Below are 21802 nucleotides of genomic sequence, written 5' to 3'. Positions count from 1 at the left end.
TAGGGTGTATTTAACAATTGCTATTTCTGCGCGCGTTAATATAATTTATAAACGGGTAACTAATATAGCGAAAGATATTCAAGCTATAGATCGCCAATTTAATAAGTTTAAAGATTCTCTAAGTAAGATAAAGGATAAGCTTGCGTTCCTAAGGTATAGTATTATTACACTTATACGCAATACTAGGCTACTAGATATCAAATATAGGTAGATATAAAAGTTAGCTGTTACTGCGGGTTAGCCGTTATTACCAGTTTATAATAATAAAATAATAGCTTATACCTTTTTACTACTACATTTATAGGAATTAAGTCTCTGCCTTACATTTAATAGATATACTTAATTAATATTATAATATCTATATAAGCTAAGATAATAATATCCGCATAAGCTAAGATAAAGATATTTATATATCTGCACTATAAAACAGCTTACTGCTACGTTATATACTATATATTAAGAAGATTATATACTAGCTAGAGTTAATATTAATAAAAAGAACTTAATTAATATATTAAGACAGAAACGTACTATAAGCCTAAGTATTTAAAAGTCCTCTAGCATATTATCTGTAGCCTTATTAAATCCGTCCTTATAAGGGTTGTATAGTAAACCGCTAATATAAAACATCCGTATATTAAAATCAGTAATGCTACCCTATAAGAGCCGCTCTAATCTAAGTTAAAAAATAGTAGGTGCTTTAAACCTAACGTCCTATACACACTAACGCATAATAAAAGTATATCCGCAATTAAAATAATAAATTACTATTACTCTTAGCATTTATTAAGTAAGTTATATACTAACTATTATACACATTAGCAGAGGTATAGGTATAATATTAGGACAATAAACTATATAAATATATTTAGTAGCTTCTCCTAGTACCTCTATATTCTTATTAACATCACCAAAGCTATACGTAAGGGGATTAAATGGCAAACCGGCTGTAGTTAATAGGAAGGCGTTAAATGTATTTACGCCGTCCTTCGCGAGTTTCTTATATCCGCGCTGTAGAATTAAAGGAGCCTTAAAATCTGCTAAGCGCCGCCTATATTGCACGATTAAATCCTTCCTAATCTAATCTGCAAGATAGCGGATATCCAGCACTAGAGACTTAGTTATATATTTACTATTTATACGTTTACTAAATATACGCTTAAAAATATCGCGGAGTATACTAGTATAACTTATTATAAGAACACTCTATTTAAACAGCTCGTCTATACCAAACGTTAAATTCCCGCGCGTCTAGAGTAACTCCTTAAGTTAAAAATTTAGCAGTTTATTAAGGCGATCTGTCTCAAAAAAGCTATCTAGCCGCCCTTAGAGGTTAACTAAACTATTAGTAAGGATAGCCCGTTAAAGCACTAAATCGCAAGCGCTTATTCTAACTAGTTACTATAGGATTAGCATATTATATGCATAGTTCTTTAATAAGCTTCTAGCAAAGTATAAGCAAAGGCAGGGGATTATATACTTTAGTAGTCCGATATCTATATGCTTAATAGCGTATTTTAGAAGCTTATAAGTATTAATAACCTATAGGAACCAGATATAATTAAATAACTCTATATTATGGTTATTAGCGGCGGAGCTTAATATACCCGTAGAGGATAACGTCGCTGCTAGCTAACGTGCGTTAGTAGGTGGCTCTAAATAATTAGACGTGCGCTAATTTGCATTGCGGCATATATCTCTTAAAAAAGCCGCTATACGGATATCCTTAATATGCTCTAGAAATTGCTGCGGAGATAGGTTTTATATATATTGCTCGGCCTTACTATCTGCCTTAATATTACACTTGTTGTGGATATAGAGTAGAAATAACGCAACAATATAAGCGTTAAAGCTTTAGAGGATTAGCTCTTCTATATAATAAAATAAAGCCTTTTCCCTAGGAATATTGCGCCAACCTAGGTAATTTATATAGGTGTAGAGCGCTAAAAACTGCTACGTGGCTTGCTTACCCCTATAGAACGTACGCATAACTATATATAGGAAGTTTAATCGTATATACTATAGCCCTAGAATAGGCAACACCTACTTATAGCTATTATACGCACCTTCCGCCTTAACCTGCTCCTCTTTATATAATTAAATAAGCTTTACGGTCTTCTAATCTCCGTATACTAGGAATAGCCGGTTATTAAAAGTGGTTTCGCGATTATACTGTAGTTAGTCTAGGAAGATATTCTCTATTACACGATAATTGCCGTTAATAAAAGCCTTGCTATCTAGAATAGGTCCTAGAGTTATATACTCTATCCTTTTATAAGGGAGAATATTAACTACTAGTATACGCGGATATTTAATATCTACGTTAGAGTTAAATATACTATTAACCGCAGTAGGATACGCGTATCGGATAGTGTCTATAATAAAACTTATAGATATCCGCTTTTAGAGGTTATTAAACTTATTCCTAGCTGCATTAATAACCTTATCTAGCTTAAGTTAACAGGTGTTATTTAATATTAACTGCTTAAGGCCCCCTTTAGGCATGTATACTCCGCGTAAGATCTTTCCTATAGTATATAAATTAAACTCGCTAATCTCGCCAATAACCTAATATTAAGTCTTTTAGTAATAGTTAAAGTTATTATAGATAAAGACTTAATTAGTTTCTTAAAGGTTATTAGCGCTAGAAGTACCAGTAGAATTAATAAGACCTTCCTTAGAACATTTAGCTAGCCCAAGCTTTTTAGCGTTAAGAGTTATATAACTATTAATTAGACTAAGACCATATAGAAAAGATAGCATATGGCGCTTTATACTAAGCGCCTAAAGATATAAACTAAGTAGATGGGCGAAACTATTTGTAAAGTTTTAAGTAAACCCTAGGAGGAATATAGAGGCAACTATAACTATACGTCCGCTATATGGATCTTAACTGCGTTCCTCTCTATTTAGTGCGGATATCCCCTTAATAAGCCAGAATAGTAGCGGACCGTACTACTAAACAAACTTAGCCGCATTCTTAAGGTTAATATCCTAAAACTCTATATCTGGAGTCCATGTGTTAAAGGGGCCGCGTTATAATTATAGTTAGCGAAGCTTTTTCCGGATACAGCGGATAGTATAGGTTATTAGTGTTATATAAATATCAGCCCTATTAATAAGTTCTTCTTATATTTCCTTATCCTCTAGTAAAGGAATAAGTAGGTCCCCTACTTTCTTCTTCTTCCTATTGCCTCTATACCCGTTTTCGCTTTCTAAGTACTTAGAGACCAGCCTATAAAAAGACCAGCCCTATTAACGTAGAAGGTCCTTAATAATATTAACCTTCTCTTCCTTTAATGTCTTTATCCGACTAGCAGATAGAATATCCACTGGAATATCCGCTAAAATATCCGCTGGAATATCCGCTGGCTATAGAGAGGGCTAGCGGCGTGGGCGTAAGCGTTTAGCGTTAGTGTTTACTGCGCGGCTCGGCGGTGCAGAGGTAGAATTAGGGCCTTTACGGTAACAAATTCCTCTTAACGTCGCGCGCGTATAAGGAGCTAAAGATCTTATAGCTTTATAGAGTAGGCTTTTCTTTATAATATGGTGTAATTTTTATATTAACAGGTATTGTAGGAGGGTAGATTAATTTCGTTAAAGTTAATCCAAAGGCCCTCAGACTAAGAAAACGATTACCGTCCTAAATCAGCTTAGCGGACGGTGCGGATATTCCTATATCCGCAATCAATTTCTTAGTCTGAGCTTCTGAGGTAACGCGGTGCCTAAGAAGGGGGTTAATTAGTCACCATAAGGATGACTAATTAAAGACACCACGACGACACGTCGACGACACGTAACTACATAACCTCTGTCCATATATTCCGACACTGGCAGTTCTTTCTTTATGCTTGTGGTGCTATAGGAAGGCAGTAAGGCAGCAAGGTAGTAAGGTATCGGTTTAGCTGGAGGTGGAAGCAGTAAAGGTCTGTTCGGGTGGTAGTACGGTATCAGCGGCGGTAGTGATAGTGGTCAAGCATAGAGCTTGTCTATCAGTCGGTCGGTAGATCGCAGATGTATAGGCACGATTATTCGGTCGGTAGATCGCAGGCGTATCGGCACGATCATTCGGTCGGTAGATCGCAGGCGTATTGGCACGATCATTCGGTCGGTAGATCGCAGGCGTATAGGCACGATTATTTGGTTAGTAGATCGCAGGCGTATCGGCGCGATCAGTATCGTAATAGCAGGCATAGCGGCGCTATCAGTTTGTTAATGGTATGTGGCAGTACGGTACTAGCGTCAGGTGGATTGTAGGCGTAATAACACAATCGTTTAGTCGGTAGACCTCTATCTTAACAAAGCTTAACACCCGAATTCCCGTTTACATCTTTTAGACGACGATATCCCCGTATATGCTTATGGAGAGTAGTATTTAAGGGGAATATAGATCCGCACTTAGTATATTAAAATAGTTAACAATCTGGCAAATGTCTAAAGAGCGCTTAACCCGAAGGGAATGTAGTAGAGCACTTTTCGCAGGTTTGAGGTTGCGGGGGTTTATACGAGCTTGGCTGCCGTGGCTCTTTGGCTTTGGTTGATGAAGAGGGTAAAACTGGCGGAGCTTGCGCGGACGGAGCTTGTGCGGATGGAGCTTGTGCGGACGGAGCTTGTGCGGACGGAGCTTGTGCGGACGGAGCTTGTGCGGACGGAGCTTGTGCGGACGGAGCTTGTGCGGACGGAGCTTGTGCGGACGAAGCTTGTTGTTGCTGTAATTACTTAACTACGCTTTGTAACTCCTTAATCTCTTCCTTTTGTTCTTAATATGCCTTCTGGATTCTTTCGTACTGTCGTTGACGTAGGTCTAGAATATCTTACTATCGGCGTAATTTTACTTCAAAAGTCTGCTCTTGTTGTTAAACCATATCTTATATATCCTAAATCTGTTTTTAATAGGCAGTTGTACTTAGAAACTCCCATTAGGCTTTGTTATTGTAAATGTTGATATAGTAAGGCCGCCTAGTGGTTGTACAGCTCCCGCTTTTGTATCCTTTAGGAAGTTAAGGTAGTGCCATTATTAAGGGTTTATAGCTGCCGCAGACGCCGGCAAAGGGCAGAGGATGGGGAGCGCGTTGGCGTTGTAGGCGTGCTATTAACGTGATTTTCGACGTGGCAGATCTGCAAGGAAGATAGCAGACGGTGTCAGGATTGTAGGTAGGTATGGGATGGTTTACTGCTGACGCTGCTGGGTTATTGGGTATTAGGTGCTACTGACGCTGCTAGGTTGCTGTAACGCTGGAGTACTGCACGAGGCTATTAGATATTAATTTGTATGCTGAGACGCGTACTAGGGGGTGGTTTGCTGCTAAGTTGCGTAGCTACGCTAGGGTACTACGTAAAGCAGTTAGGTAGTTGAATATTGGGTGCTGTAAAAGCTGGTATGCTGTATACGGCTAGAGCGCTACTGTAGTACTGCTAAGGTAGCTACTGCTAGGGTACTGCCCAAGGGCTATTGGATGTTGGGTACTATTAAAAGCTAGGGGTACTAGCACTCAGTGAAGAGGCCGTACTAGGGGTTAATTTGCGTGCTGTAGAATGTCTTATGCGTTGCGTATTTATCGTATATTTTAAGCTGCTGGGGTTAAGTACTGCCGGAGCTGCTAGTATAGTTTTACTGCTAGGTATTAGAGTGCTGCTTTTAATTAAACAAAGCTGCTGGGGCGGCAGTAAACCTTATTGCTCTATAGCCAACCGGTAAGGTTAACTATTAATTAATATCGGTATCACCTAAGTGCACTTGTATGGCCTATTAACTGTTAAATTAATTCTTGTCTAATAGGTAGAGAAAGTAGAGGATTATAAGGATCGCGGTGCCTAAGAAGGGGGTTAATTAGTCACCATAAGGATAACTAATCAAAGACACGACGACGACACGTCAACGATACGTAACTATATAACCTCTATCTATATATTCCGACAATTAATAATACTAATATATAGAATATAGATAAAATTTGTTATATTATAGGCTTCGCTTATAGCGCTAAAGTAGTTATATTAAGAGGTAATATTATTAATTTTAAGATAATTAACGGCTTGTCACGGGACGGGGCAGTGGCTATAAGACGTATGTATTTGAGGAGTCTACAAGACGTTACGCGATCGATCGTAAGGGTCGAGGGCGTAAGGAGGTAATATACCTACGCGTAGCTAACATAAGCTGTACGTGAGGTGTACGCGAGAGCACGGGGCTCTCCTATAGAGGCCCCTGCGGTGGGGTTCCGTAACACTACCCCCCCTCCTATAAAGGCGGAGCTCCGGCAACGCTGTGGTTACTATATATATATAGAAGGGACACTTAGGGTATAAAAAAGAAGAAAAGGGGGGTATTGCTAAAGGCTTAAAACAACGTTATGTAATAAGGCTTAGCATCTAAGAATCCGACTAATTAAACAACTTTAACTACCGGTCGAAGTTCCTGGACATCTTAACGATATTCCGGTTACGTAATCGCACTTTACCGCAATCTGACGGCAATCTAACGGTAATTTGCCCCTACATGGTAATGTATAACGGTTTAACTCTATAAGGGCTCCTATAGAGGATTAGGTATAAAATCTCTGCTTAGGCCCAGTTTCTGTAGGTTCGCGTAGTAAAAGTCGCTAATTAAATCCTTTGCATTTTTAAAGTCTTCCTATAGTTGCCATTCTAGCTAGTCTATATTAAATCCTATGTATATAGCTCTGTAGTAAAGCCGTCGTCCTCTACCTTTACTAAAGTATTTAGAGTCGATAATTCGTTTAACGGTCCACTCCTTATGGTTTTCGTCTTCGTTCTTATCTTAGATTAGTACTAGTAGGGGTTTAGGCTATATCTGCCCCGGTAAGGGGTTAGGCTGGTGAAGGTGTAGTAGCTATAGGTAAAATATAGGCTATATCCCGCGGGTGGCTAGGGCAGGCAGGAGCTTTAGCTCGTATACGGCTCCCCTATTAATAACTTGTTTAATTAGGTAGGGGCCAAGGTTCTTATAATTAAGTGACTTTATAGGCCTCTGCGTAGAGATATTGCGTATATCTAGCTATACCTAGTCGCTAACACGCATCTCTAGTAGTGGCGTTCTATGACAGTTAGTGAAGTAGGCCTGCTTTGCTTAAGCCCAGGCCATTTCTCCCTTATAGTAGTTAAGTAGATTTTTTATACGGTCTATATGCTAGTTAGTAAGTAGCATCTTAAGGCGTTTTCCATATAGCAGTTTCTTATTAATAGGTTCTGGTGGTTCTATACTGGATTAGGGGTAATATCCCTTGTTCGCGAAGAACGGGGTAAGTCCTATAGTAGTTAAGACGTAGTTATTCGCTGCGAATTCACCTAGTAGGAGGTGATCTACTTAGTTATCTTGACTATAGGCGACTACCTATTATAGGTACGCTTTTATACTAGCATTAGCGTTTTCCGGTTACCTAGCAGTTTCGTAGTAGAAGGATATAGACATCTTAACGGAGATGCTAAGGCGTTGGCAGATTCGTCTCTATATATTAGAGCTAAACTATATGCCTTAATCGGACGTAATTAAGTTAGGTAACCCATGTAATCGGTAGATTTCGCGAAGGAAGGCGTTAGTGACGTCGCTAACGGCTACGCCTTTAGTTAGGACGTAGTGGCGCTCTTTTATAAGTCGGTATATTATTATAAGGATGTTCTTATAGGTACGGCCATGTCGCTTATAGGGTGGTAGGTTAATAACGAAATCTATAGCGATATCTGCCCATTATTGTATAGGTACTAGTAAAGGGTGCAGTAGTCCTTAGTACTTTATATTAAAGGCCTTAGCGCGCTTATAACCGTAGTAGGCGCCTATAAAGCATTCAACTAAGTCTATTATTTTAGGCCAGAAGTAGTATTGGCTAAGAAGCTTATAGGTTCCTTCTCTACCTAGGTGGCCGCTTAATCGGAGGTCGTAGGCCATTTAGATTAGTTGCCGTTATAGATTTTCTAAGTTAGGGACAAATAGACGGCCTCTATAATAGAGCCTATTCTCTTTTACTTTTAAGGCTGCCATATTAATCTAGCCTAAGCTTTAGAGTTTAGTCGGTAGCGTACAGGCGCTAGCGGTCTTTGCGGTAATAAGTTAATATAGTAATGGGTTAACAGAGGTGTTATATGCCGTAGTAATAAGCTTATTGATTTCGGGAGGTAATTCTAGTTCTATGGTGTGGAGCTAAGGTATAGTTGGCTCTATTATAGGTAGCATACCTAGGGCCAAATTCCGTACTTTTAGGATCGTTTATTGTTAGAACTAGTTACAGGGGTTATCTTTAGACTAAGGAAGGTCTTATAAGCGGCGTATTAGGCTATTAGGCTTAGTACCTTATACTCCTAGCCTATATACGATTTTAAAGTTAAAACTAGAAAGGAACTCGTTTTAGCGTACTTGGCGTTAGTTTAGCTATTTCGTAGTTATAAAGTACTTAAGGTTACAATAATCCGTAAGGACTTTAGTTAGCTAGTTAGGTTCTGCTAAGAAAAGTTCTAGTTAGAATTCCTTAAACGCTCGTATAATCGCAAGAAGTTCCTTATTATAAATCTCGTAGTTATATTCTTATAGTATAAGCTTAGATAAATAGAATGCGACTAGGTGGAGGAGACCGTCATTACCTATCTGGGAGAGGACGCCTATATTAACGTGGTCTAAGGAGTTAGTCTTAAGATAGAGTTGTCGTCCTGGTATAAAGTAAGCTAGGATAGGTGCTTTAGTAAAAGCATCTTTAAGGTCTTAGAACGCCTTCTTACATTTAGGCGTCTAGATAAAACGTAGATATATTTTTCTTCCTTTCGCGGAAAGGCCCTTCGTTCGCATCATTACTATAAATAGTGCTATAACACCCGAGAAGTTATATATAAATTTTTAATAGAAGTTGGCGAAACTAAGAAAAGCTTATACGTCTTTAATGCAGTTAGGGGTTTGCCATTCGGTAATTATATATACCTTCTCGGGGTCTATACGGATACCCTTAGTAGTGACAATTAGTCTAAGGTATTTTACTTCTATAACTAAGAATTCACACTTCTTTAAATTAATATAAAGTCCTACGTCCCTAAGGCGCTGTAGGACCTTTTAAACGTGCTCAGTATACTTAGAAGGGTTATCGCTGTAAATAAGTATATCATCTAGGTACGCAGAGCAGAAGTCGTTAAGGTAGTCCCATAAGGCGTTATTAATATAGCTTTAGAAGCTGCCTGGGCCGTTATATACGCTAAAGGGCATAACGGTATATTCAAATTAGCTAAAGCATAATACAAATGCGGTTTTCCATTCATCACCTTCTTATATTCGGAGGCGGTTAAAGGCGGCAATAATATTAAGCTTAGTATAGATTTTGGCTTAGCTAAGCCGCTTAAGAGTCTTACGTATAAGCGGTACAGGGTATCGGTTCTTAATCGTAATAGCGTTAAGTCCTCTATAGTCAACGCAGAATTAAATACCTCCTCCTAGCTTCTTAGTAAGGAGGATAGGGGCGGCTACTAGGGACATACTAGGGCGAATAAACCCTTTGTCAAGGTATTTGTTAATATACTTTTTAACAACTAGAAGTTTGTCTTTTAATATTAGGTAGGGTCTCTTATAGGGTAGCGTTTTTCCTTATTTAATATTAATGGCATAGTTATTAGGTCGATGTGGGGGGAGTATATCTACACTCTTTTATAAGCACACGTTAATAAAGTCATGGTACCTCTTAGGGAGGAGCTTGCGGAGTTCCTCGTTGGTAAGTCCTTTTTTAAGCTTTATAAACTTCTTAAAGTCTAAAGGTGAAAGTCCGTAGAGTTCTACAGGGGCATCATTTTCTAGGAGGTCAACTATGTCTATCCTATTACTGTAGAGGACGTAGTTCTGTTCTTTATTAAGCTTATATAGTTATAATTAGGAGGCTACGGTAACGGTCCAGCCTTTCCTACGTGCTATGCGGTAGAAGGCCGCGGCACTTACGTGGTAGTAGTTAGTCGTAAGTAGGGTAATAAGGGGTTCCTTAGGTTGGTATCCTAGGGAGTAGATAGAGGCGGCTAGGCTATATCCTAGGCAGGTCTCTCTACAGTATTTAGAGTTAAAGGTTGCTTCTCTCTTTTTCCAGTTAATGGCGGGGTTGTATTATTCGAGCTAGTTTATTCTGAGGATAATAGGGTAGTTAGCAAGTGGTGTAATATAGGCCTAGAGTTCTTCCTGGTGCCCATTTATATCTAGGTGGAGTTATGCTATATAGGTAATCTTCTATGCGGTATAACTACTGTTAGTAAGTTATAGGGCGCGGGCTTTAGTAAGGGGTAAGGTAGGTAGGTTATAAGTACGTACAAATTAGGTATCTATAAATTTATTAGTAGCTTCGCAATTAATTATAGAACGGCTTTTATATTATTTTTTGGCAGTAGTTCCTATTATGGGTAAAACTATCTATTTCCGTCTATTTATCTTTACTAAGTCATCTATTAAGCAGGCCGATATATAGATCCCCTTATCATTAAGGCGTCCCAACCTACAACTTAGGGCTAGGACTTGGCGTTTTCCGTTTCCGTATCCAACTCTACTACTATTACTGCGTCTTTATCTTATACAGTAGTAGTACATAGCAATGTATTTAGTGTTCAAGGTACTAGGTTAGGTATTAGGCGGCAGCTACTAAACCTAACTATTAGGCAGTTTAGGCTATAGCTATAATAGCCTTCTTAACAACATCTATAGTAACACTTTAGCTTCTAGAGTAGCTCGCGTTCTCCATCTAGTAGCTTTTACGGAAAGGTTAATATAAAAAGGTCGATATTAGGACCAGTAGTATTACTTGGGGTAGTAGGTGTCAGTAGTTTAGTAGGTCTAAAGGGCTTCTATAGGGAGGTCTTTGGGCAAGGGTTTGCAGTAGCGATCTAATTTAGTTATCGTTTAATCTTCCGTATAGCTGCTACCATATNATAAACATTATTATAGTTNTGGCTGGCGGCTGCGTAACTAAGGCGATAAGTAACTTTTTTAAGGAGATCTTTTTAGTCTTTAGTATCGTCTTAGGCGAGGGCTCCGGTATATTCCTAGAATTTAATATAAAACTCATTAAATAATTTGGTAGGGCTCATCTTTAGAGCACGTAGTTTAGCTTAGTTGGTAGCCAGTAGGTTATAGTCGCGGTACATTAGGTCAAGATCGTTAAGGACTTCTTAGTAGGACTGCCACTTCTAGGGGCTATTAGTCTCCCATCGGGCGAAGAGTCTATTAAATAGTGTACCCTTTATTCACCCGATAATGTAGCCAATCTTAGTATCTTCCGTAGGAAAAAGGCAGGCGCTCTAAGTTAGTTTCTCGCGGATTTGTATCTTTTAGTAGCTGTATTCTTTACGGTCTCCCTAGAAAACTAGGGGATCAGGGTAACGTGTATTAGACCCTACAGTAGCAGCTTAGGTTCGGTCATTATAGCTTTCATCGTCGCTTTAGTAGGGGTTCCTATTAGGTAAGGCTGCTCGGCGCTAACTCTCTATTAAGTATTAAGTAGGTAAAGTTGCCGGGGGCGTAGAGACTTAAGTAGCATTATATATAGTAGAGAGGTGTCTAGCGTTGTTACGAATATACTCATTAAGCTAAGATTATAGGTATTTAATTATACCTTCTCTTTTAGTGACTATAGCAATAAGTGCAATCTTAGCCTTCTTTAACTATTAGATGTCGCGTTTAGACACGCAGAGGTCATCTTCGGTTTCTTAACGCGTGTTATCGGCAAGCGCCTCGCGAGCTTATAGGTCTTAGATAATATTACGATCTTAGGCAGTACGCATCTTAGCTTATATAAGCTTTAGGTAGTAGTTCTATAGAAGGCGGTAGTATTTATTAGGTTCTCATGCTACTATTTTTATAAACATCTCGGCGTCTCGTATTTTAATTTTAATAGGTAGTAGCCCTTCCGCTTGCTTGTCCGTAGTTATATAGTTAATAAAAGATAAAACATTATCGGTGTCCATCTCCTTAGGGGTTAAGGCTAGGGCTAATAAATCAAATTCTCCTAGGATTAATTAGCGTCGTAGGTTAAGTATAGGTATTAGATTATTCTTTAGGTTTAATATAGTAGCTAGTAAGGAATATCGTCTTACTATTATAGGTTCCTTAAAAGTATAAAGTAAGGTAACTCGTAGGCACGCTACTTCTGGCAGCGCCTGTAGTATTGCAGAGACATAGAATTGGTCGTAGGCTGGGTGTCAGTGGTAAAAAGGCGCAACGTAATGTCACGGGACGGGGCAGTGGCTACAAGACGTATGTATTCGAGGAGTCTANAAGACNTTNCGCGATCNATNNTAAGGGTNNAGGGCGTAAGGAGGTNATATACCTACGCGTAGCTGACATAAGCTGTACGCGAGGTGTACGCGAGAGCACGGGGCTCTCCTATGGAGGCCCCTGCGGTGGGGTTCCGTGACACGGCTTTAGGGAGTAGGTCTTATAGATTAATATAATTAGTATATATAGGCAGACGATTCTACTATTTATTATCTTTAAAGGACGCTAATATATAGATTCGCTATAGTAGGAAGCTAATAAGGCTATAGGGAAGTGTATAATTACAATAAGTAAAAATAGATAGTTAAATTAAGAGCTTAGCGTGCGATAGCTAGAGTACTTTAAGCGCTATACCTAATAAACTAAGGTATAAAAGAGGGCAGTTAAAAATAGAATTAATAGAAAATATAACGGCTATTAATTTCTAATTATAGACGGCTATAGTAGCCACATTAATATTAAGTTTGTTAAGTTCTGTTAGTTAAAAAAGATTATACTAATCTTCTTCCCCTTATATTTAACATACCTTCTATAGCTATTAGACTTAGTTATATTTTTAATTATTAAGCGCTTATATTTATCTATAGTATTACTAGTATTAATAAAGACTATTTTCTATATATACTTGGTAAGATTTAGCTATAAGTATATAATTTAGAGTTAATTAAAAGCGCCTTTAAGGCTATAGGCCTTTTTCCCTTTAACCTAAATTAAGCCCTTACGCGCTACTCTAAACAGCCTATATCTATTAAGCTATTTACGCCTCTAACTTACTATATAGAGGCAATAATACTATCCTCCCTTATATATCCTCCTACGCCAGATAACGAGTATATTTAAGCTTAGCATACGCATATAATCCTTTATCTCAGTGCTCTTATCAATATCGAATATCGATTACTGAATATTCAATATCAATACGATATGTTCAATACTGAAAGATATTGAATATTGAATATTTTTAGAGTTAAGGTGGTAAAAATAAGGTAGATGTATCGGTAAATGACTCTCGGGCCTCCTTACACTACGTGCTCGTTTCAAATTTGTTAGGTAAACCCATAGAAAGCAAAAATTACCAAATATTAAATTAAATCTTGCTAGTCATTGCGCACAATTTTTACACCCCCTAGAGCTCAACCCCCTGTACACTCTACCTTTAATTAACGCCATGCCTCCCTTATCTACCGACGTAATTAGGGATGATGATACATCCTCCTCTGCTATTTCAGAGCTTAATTCTGATTGATTTACCCACTCTGGTGGCGACGACGACGACGTGTTGACTCTGTCGAGCGACTCTACACCAAATGTAACCACCCCAAAGTTGCCTCGTAAAAGGCGCTGGTTAGCTACTTCTACGTGGCAGCTTTCTCGTGATCCTCTCCCTTATAAAGCTATTCGCGAAGGCAAGAATCGAATATGGTACTGTTCAATGTGGGCTTATGGCGACGAATGTGGTACAAGAGGCTTCGGAGGCCTTGGCAAAATCTAGAGAGCAGTCGACATCTACTACACCACGCCAAGGATCACGAAGGTGATAATGGTGAGAGAGCAGTCGCAAGAGAGTAGCTATTTTGAAGCTTTACTAGAGCCCAGGGGTGTACGGAGCCTGCTTTCAGATGGAGCGCTATGCTGAGGCTGTACTGTATTCAATATTCAATATCTTTTCAATATCAATATCAATATGGCCTTTTACGAATATTGAATATTGATAAGAGCACTGAATCAGTCCAGAATCACACGCCCATTTCAAAATGCATTATTCCTCAGCGTTCCTGATCGCAGCTTTGGCTGCTTATGCATCTGCTCACAGTGTCATCGTCAGGATTCAAGGTGCTAATGGCGTGACCATGCCAGATCTTTCTGGTATGACATCAGCTAGTATATCCTTCACAATGATTAAACACTCACCTGCTGTAGTTGCGGATGGAACACCTCGAGACTGTGCTACGCCAGCTTGTGGCTCGGAAGCCGACACATCGATCATCCGCTCGAAAGAATTGGGCACAAACAAGGTCACCGCTCTTGGCCGAACGAACGGCGGTGGACCAGTTGATGCCGCGAAGGCTATTACAGCGTTCATGGGCGGCAGCGGAAATGCTACTGCTAACAAGGAGCGAGGTCTTTCTCAGTGCCCTTAGTGGTGGTAACGCTGGTGGTAAAACTAGCGGAGGCGCCGCTGCTGGCGGTGCCACGTCCGGTGGAACAAAGACTCCAAAGGGCACAACTGAAGATGGTGTTGCCAAAACAGCAGGTATTGGTGCCATCTTCGGCCTACCCACCTGTGCCGACGATGGAACCATCACTATGACCTTCCGCCAAGTAAACCAAGACGGAGCCAGTTCCCTGACAGCTGCAGTCAACCCCACATCCAGAGGCACTGATCCAGCTGCTTTCCAGACCGCTCAAGTCACCCAAAACATCCTAGGCATTGGTGTCGGTGACCTTTCTGACGCTACAACCACCGAATTCCCAGTAAAAGTCCAGATGCCAGCGGGCATGACCCGCTCGGGCTCCGTCGGTGGCGCAAGCAACGCCTGCATCGTCCGTCTCCAGAACAGCGCTCTAGCAGGTCCTTTCGGCGGCTCCCCAGCTTTCACTCAGAGCGCAGCGGCCAAGAAGCGAGCCATCAAGTACAACCTTGGCATGCGTCATATAGCCCGGGGCATCTTGGGCAAGCTTAAAGCCGACTAGACCCCCACAACAGGCAGCTGCTGGGCAAACTTCGTAAGCGAGTGCGGCAAGGGCTTTCTTATGTTGAGATGATATTATATTGCATATTTTCTTGTTTTCGACCAGAGTTGGGAATAAGCCAGCAAGCTGGAAGGCCTATTTTGAGCAAGCAAGCAAGCCAAATGAGGCTCAGCTTACAAGCTAGCTTGCCCGCTTGATAGGTAATATATATATACAATTTGGTAGTTAGTTCGATAATTTTGCATATAAATACCGCAAATAAGCACCGGTTAGTTATTTTTTCCGGGCCGACTGCCCGTGCATCTCCATCACGTGCCTCTTCGAAGCTTCTCTGTGGTTCTTTTCACGTGATTTCCCAATTATATCCTTGGCACTACAAAATTTGAGAGCCGAGGTCTTTAAGCTTTGGTACGCTCTTGAAGCCTCTCAAAGCCTCCCTCACTACCTTACCAAGCTTTATAATAACCACCCCTGCGTAACTGCGCGTTATAACTACGGGTCGGGCCGCAGAGGAGGGATTTTGGGGTGGGCCATAGCCTTGATTTTGTATACAACCCCAGGACTTCTATACAAAAATCAATCAAGCGGGCAAGCAAGCCAAGCAAGCCGACGATTTTGGCCAAACAAGCCAAGCAAGCAAGCTCAAGGTGTCAAAAATTGCAAGCCAGCAAGCTGAGCCTGCTCAGCTTGGCTCGCTTGCTTATTCCCAACTCTGTTTTCGACTGTACATACTCACTTACACGCTCCTCGAATCGAGCAGAGTATTGGCGTGGGTTGAGTTGCGTGTAGATAAAAGGATGTCTAGCATTTTTGTACCAAATAGACTGTTTTTCATATATTTGTCTATCAGTGACGCCGTGATTGAACAATTTACGGTAAATCGAGTCGAATTCGTAACGCATTGCCGCAGATGGTTTTGTTGGCAGTCACTCAAAAGCCTCTGCAAAATATTAGTAGCGCGTAGGATAGTAATCAATTCAAAGCTGGGGTGAAGTGTCCCAAAGGAGTTGTACATGCAGTGTCCTTCCACAACCGGTGGTTTGAGTTACCCAACATGCAGCCCGGGCAGAAGATCAAGTGTTGTAGCTAATTGAAGCACGTAGTTCAAAAGCTATAGAATCTGTATGTTTTTTTTACATGAAAAGCCTCCTGCGGACCTACCACGAGCTACGCAGAAAACCGGTGTTGCGGAACTGACCAGAAGAAAAGGCCAACTGAGAACGAGAGCCACACGGCACTCCTTCGCGTTTTGCACACACCAAGGCGGCTTAAAATGAATACCCTAGGTTCCCAATTGTCGTCACTTGAGTTGATTCCATCTCCTGCTACGTCCTTTTCCGTGCTCTCATATAAGCCTAACAGGTATATGACAGCTTAAAAAATGCAAACCAGCTCTTTCCCACATCGGCACAAAAAACATGACACATTGACGCCATCGAAGCACAATAGCACGTCTCTTACAACTATAGAGTTGCAATCCATGCTGCACTTCTTATCTAACCGTAAAGTAACGAAGCCACAAGCCCACCCTCAGATGAACGCAAGTACAAGTCACCGAGCAAGCCGTGCAACCAGCAGCAAGCGGGTATAAGAGTGACTGTTGACGATGACAATGAAAACACCCCGATATATGCAGGATTAAAATTACGATTGGGAAAAGTCTTTAAATAAAAATGTCATATAGCTACGTTCTCGTCCTAGGAGCACAGCTCCGCCGATAACGCCAGACACATTGATGAGCCAACCAAATCACCGCGACCTCTGCGGTGACGTTAGTGCTGCTGGCCTCAATGCAGGAATTCCGTACCGACTTACCAGACTAGCAATTGCAGCTGCAGAAGCCAAATCGGGTTTCCCAGACACACTCCTCTGAGCAACTCGAGGAAGACTGCTCGTAGCACTCAAAGGGGCTCCGTTTGCTGCCCGCTTTACCCCAGCACCAGGCTGTAAGCCTTGAACGGTAGAGTGTCGTCTCGGAGCGCCCTTGACCGGGGAGCTGCTTGGAATGTCTCGACTCGTAGTAACAGCAGTTCCGTTTTTAAAACTAGTCGCAGGAGGCTCCGGTAACGGTCGAGTACGCTGTGGTGTCTGGACTATATTATAACGTTTCACCGGCGACGCAAGAGCAGAGCTGCCGTTAGTTTGCGGTCGTGGCCGCACAGTTCGCTTTGCTCCTGTCACGAACTCGTGTAACACGGCTTCATCTGGCTTCATCCTTCGATCCGGGTCCCACCGAAGACATCGTGAGATAAAGTCCAGAAAAGCCTCATCATCACATTTCAGAGCCTGCTGCAAGGTCTTCGAGCTTGGTCGTCGCCGCCGACCTTTGGAAGAGACTGTAACACGCGGCTTTCCAAGCGAGTCAAAGAATAACTTTTTCCGACTGCTCTTCTCGATCAAGTGCTTTTCCGGTGGACCGAATATCTCCATGATGCAGGCTAACTGCTCTTGTTCATTCTCGCCAGGGAAAATTGGGTATCCGGTGAGAAGTTCAGCAAGTATACACCCTAAGCTCCACATGTCGATTGGCATGCCATAGCTCATTCCGAGAATTACCTCCGGCGATCTGTAAAAGCGGGACTGGATATACGTGTAGACCTTTTCGTTTTCGAAGCAGCTAGAACCAAAATCGATGACCTTGATTTCAGAGTGAAGAGGATGAGCGAGAAGGATATTCTCAGGCTTCAGGTCACAGTGAATGACACGATGGCTCTTCAAGAGTACCAAGGAGCTAAGCATCTGCTTGCAGAATCGGCGGATAAGCCTCAATGAGAATCCTTTGAACTCATGAGCCTTAATAAACTCGTAGAGATTCATGCCAAGAAGCTCAGTAGATATGCAAAGATGCCCCCGGAAGTAGAAGCTTTGTGTGAAATTTATCATGCTATGCTTATTTTCAGGGTCCTGCATGACTTCTGTTAATTCCACTTGATATATGCCATTCTTAACAAGGGATAAACTCACCCACTCGCGCAGCTTCTGCAAAATATTCACTTCCACCAAGGCCTGCTGGTGGAATCGTTTCTTATTACGAATTATCTTGATGGCAACCAGTTGGCCTGTTTTGTGATCGACACATCTCACAACTTGTCCAAAACTTCCCTTGCCAAGTAAATCCACAACTTCATATCGATATGCGAGGTGATCACCGAGAACGATGTTATAATCTCCTCGATCATCGTCATAGCCGAAGTTTGCTGTCTGTGCATTGAGATCGCCGATATGTTTTTTGGCGCTTTTCGTACCACAAAAATATATTTCCTTATAGTCAATGATCTCACCGCGTTCAAAGATATTGAGATTCACCATTTGAAGAGCCAGAGCTGGGGACACACGATCCTGTGGCTTGGCTCTCTTGCGGAGGTCATCAACATCCTTAGCTGCGGCCTCAAAATCTTTTCGTTTTGATGCTAGCTTCTTCATCTCTTCGTCCGCAGCCAAATCATCTCGATCCAGATTAGGGTCTAGATTGCGAGCTTTCAAGGCACTTTGAGAGGGTTTTGAACCAAGCATCCGTTGCATGGGTGTAAGAATTGAGGAACTAGATTTCGAACTAGGTGCAATAGTCGCTTGTTCGGAGTAAGCCGGTGGCGCCTGTGTATTAGTACCGGCGCTATGCTTATGACTATATGATCTTTCCGTTTCAGTGTCACTCATTACAGTAGTGGTAGAAGGCTTCCGCCGTCTAAACTCCAACGAAGGTCGAGGCCTATGAGAAGGACTAGGACTAGTTCCAATAGAACCATTCCATGTGGCAGATGCTGGTAGCCTTGGGGGCGGCATATCATTGTGCTTTGGCGGTTGAGGTGGTTGATCATCACCTTTCTGTACAGAGATGTGAGATTGTGATGCATGCGATGTATGAGACGCTTTGGATGAGCTTCTCCTCCACCCGCCTAGGCTAAGCTTTCGCCTTAGTGAAGATCCAGAAGAAGGGGTCTCTGGTTCTGTGGAAGTCGAGGTATGCGCCGAGGAGCTATCCTTTTTAGTTAACACCCGGGGTCCTGTCAGCTTTGAACTGTGAATCTCTGTGTCCGTATCACCGTGCTTGTATTCGCCGCTAGGTCTTGATCGCAAGTGACTAAAATCGCCACTATTTTTTGGCAATGAAGCAGATGCAAAAGGAGTTGTAATCTGCCGGCTGTTGCCGGTGGAAATTGGTATTGGCATAGTCGAGGAACCATGTGACTGAAGAAGGGTAGATCCATCAGAACGTAAATTGTAGGCTGAACTGCTGCTCCGAAGAGATGTGTTGAAAGTACGTTGCTCATCTCCATGGTGACTTTTCGAGAAGAAAGTTGCTTTTGACGCAGTCATTGGTGTACTAGGAGTTTTAGTGTTGCCTCGTTTTGGAGGGGGCGTTGCATGACGTTGGTCCACCTCAGCAGATGGAACCGGAAACGATGCAATTTTCGAGTTGAATGGTGTCCCAAGTGGAAGAAGGTTCAACGGAGGAAGTCGGATTGGTCGTAAATTCTTCTTACTCGAATTTTGCATTACAGGGGTCTTATCGGTATCCGAGCCAGACCCTACTGTTAGGCCTCGACGGTGCCGGATGGTTCCTCGTGTTGTCCGGTTATCTGCATAAGAACTTTCAGAGCCAATTCCCTCAAGGGCGGCTGGCTCGCGTTGGTTGATGTTCTCAGTAAAAACTGGACTAACACTCTCATCTCCAGATGGCAATGGAGGTCTTAAAGACGCGAAGTTGCTATTCTCAGGGTCCTTCGGAGATTCGTAGGCTTTCGGGATTGCAGGGACAGGTGGAACCTCTCCTCCATCACCACCAGCAGAGCTATGAACGTTCCTTGGTTTTGGAGTTGGCAAGCGAGATGTAGAGAGGATGTGACTTGTTCGGGGCTGCAAGGGGCCATTCCCTGCGCGCAAAGAGTTGAAGCTCGAACTCGATGACAGAGAAAGGACTGAGCCAAATGATTTACGATTATGATCAGGAGTAGCACGTGCTGAAGACGGGGTAACGCTTTTTCTGAAAGCCATTGCGGGTGAGTGATTTACGGATCTATTATCAGGTAGGAGGTCCGGTTGAGGTGTTGGAGGTGTTTGTGGGACACCTGGAGGATTTGGCTGCATAGACAAACGCTTCAGCCTTCGGGCATCAGTTGGGCTGATAGTTCGCGCACCTAGGCCGCTCATATGTGCATGTGCAGTTGACTGTCTTTTACCTGCTGAGGAAGAGGGAGTGGGATTCCTCTGTCCAGGTGATCTGCCTGGCGAACGGGCCTGGCCTATGGACACGCCACGGCCGTGATCTGGAGTCATTGATGGAGTAGTAAGATGCACTGGCGTTTGCCGTGATGGGGGTTGGAGTGATTTTGCTTTGACATTTCGGGCTGTGCTTGACAGTCTCGGAACTTCAGCGCCCGCACCAAGGCTTGCAGAAAGAGTTCCACGACGGTTGGCATTTCCGATTGATGATGTGCGGCCGAGGCTACTTTGATTATTATCTGATGCCATTTTTGATGAATCGTGACGGCCATCTCGTGTCTCTATATTTGCAGTAATGACTCCAGGGCCAACTGATTTCCGAGGTGGTCGGGCTGCCGGATTCGTGGGCGCAGGAGCAGGGAACTGACTCTGACGACGGGTCCTAACCGACAATGGAGCACTTGGTGGGGGCATTGATGTCGAGTCTGTGGAAGCTACGGACGGTTGAGCAGTCGGTCGTCTTGCGTTACTCAACCGACGTATAAGAGATGTGCTTCTCGTAACCCGAGAGTCGGTGCTCTCGCTCTTTGCACCATTCCCCATGGTTCCAATGGTCTTATTACCCGCCGATGTGTTGGTAATTATACCTCCATCTCCTCCAGGGGCCGGAAAATCGCTCAGTTCAGGTTCGTATGAAGATATGCTGGCGTGAAAATCGTCAAAATTAACCGAGGGGAGGAAGTCATAGGAGCCACTGATGTCGGTGTGGTCTTTGGAGCCATCAGAAGATTTTCCAAAGCTGAAGCGGGGATTTGTCCCTCTCAAAGAATTGTTCAAAAAGGGCTCACTGGTGGAAGTAGGGAGGAAGGAACGGGTGGATGAGGCGTTGTTGGAAGGGGCGCTCGCATCACTGATGACCCTGCCGTCTATTAGCTTTCTCATGCTTTGTCGGTATATAAGGAGGTGCTCAGATTTCCACATAGCATTTATTTACCTTTTAGAAGAATGATCAAGCGGTCGGGGCCCTAAAGGCGTTTTATGTTCTCTTACAGATCGGCGTCTCACTGCGAAGCTAGATTTTGATTCTACAGGCACTCGAGTAGTAGACGTAGAAATGGGGCCACTCTGATTTCGCAGACCACTCTCATGTTGACTCGTCGCCCTTTGGAATTTCCGCCGGACACGTCCCTCCGCTGTGATGCGTTAGCTCCCTTGTCTTCTATGATTTAAGGCATCGGTATTGTCCTGCAAAGTACCCGTCTAGGAGGAATGCTTACCTCCTGATCCACTCGATTCCTCAGCAGTATCGGTCCTGGGTACAGGAAGGGCAGTGTCCATTGCTCGATGTAGCTGGGTGGTCATGGTTTTTCGAGGCGTAAGAGATGGCTCGCAGTGGTTTACCCGAGCTAGAGAGCCTCAATGGAGCCAGCAGTAGGATCAAAGCGCTAGAATCCTTTGAACTCATGGTTTTTCGAGGCGTAAGAGATGGCTCGCAGTGGTTTACCCGAGCTAGAGAGCCTCAATGGAGCCAGCAGTAGGATCAAAGCGCTCTCCACGGTCCCAAAAGTCTCTCTTCTGGCCGACGTTGATTCTCCAAGCTCGAGGCTTGGAGTTGAGGCTACGGGTGCGATTGCATGTCGTTGTTCAAGAGCAAGGTGGCGAAGGCGATAGGGGAGCAGAAATACAGTTGGCGGGATGTCAGCA

General features: G+C 42.6%; 3 protein-coding genes across 3 annotated transcripts; 1 reads left to right on the top strand and 2 right to left on the bottom strand.

Annotated features, from left to right (window-relative positions):
* Positions 1-3824: 3824 nt before the first annotated feature.
* Positions 3825-4384, bottom strand: K441DRAFT_664009 (uncharacterized protein). Its single transcript, XM_067649283.1, has one exon. It carries the CDS (start codon positions 4192-4194, stop codon positions 3973-3975), a length of 222 nt encoding a protein of 73 aa, XP_067501453.1. The 5' UTR covers positions 4195-4384; the 3' UTR covers positions 3825-3972.
* A 9611-nt stretch (positions 4385-13995) lies between these two features.
* K441DRAFT_706988 (uncharacterized protein) lies at positions 13996-15203 on the top strand (the record flags this gene model as incomplete). Its single annotated transcript, XM_067653698.1, has 3 exons — positions 13996-14107; positions 14162-14362; positions 14415-15203. The coding sequence occupies 3 exons, from the start codon at positions 13996-13998 to the stop codon at positions 14933-14935; spliced, it is 834 nt and encodes a 277-aa protein (XP_067501452.1). The 3' UTR covers positions 14936-15203.
* A 1481-nt stretch (positions 15204-16684) lies between these two features.
* Positions 16685-21436, bottom strand: K441DRAFT_572607 (uncharacterized protein; the record flags this gene model as incomplete). The annotated part of the gene is made up of 4 exons (XM_067644025.1): positions 16685-17839; positions 17900-20999; positions 21093-21291; positions 21376-21436. The coding sequence occupies 4 exons, from the start codon at positions 21434-21436 to the stop codon at positions 16685-16687; spliced, it is 4515 nt and encodes a 1504-aa protein (XP_067501451.1).
* Positions 21437-21802: the final 366 nt, after the last annotated feature.

The sequence above is a fragment of the Cenococcum geophilum genome (genome assembly GCF_001692895.1).
Source record: "Cenococcum geophilum 1.58 unplaced genomic scaffold K441scaffold_35, whole genome shotgun sequence".
Classification (NCBI taxonomy): Eukaryota; Fungi; Ascomycota; class Dothideomycetes; order Gloniales; family Gloniaceae; genus Cenococcum; species Cenococcum geophilum.
Note: the sequence above shows the minus strand (reverse complement) of the source record. Positions and strands in the feature narration are given on the sequence as shown.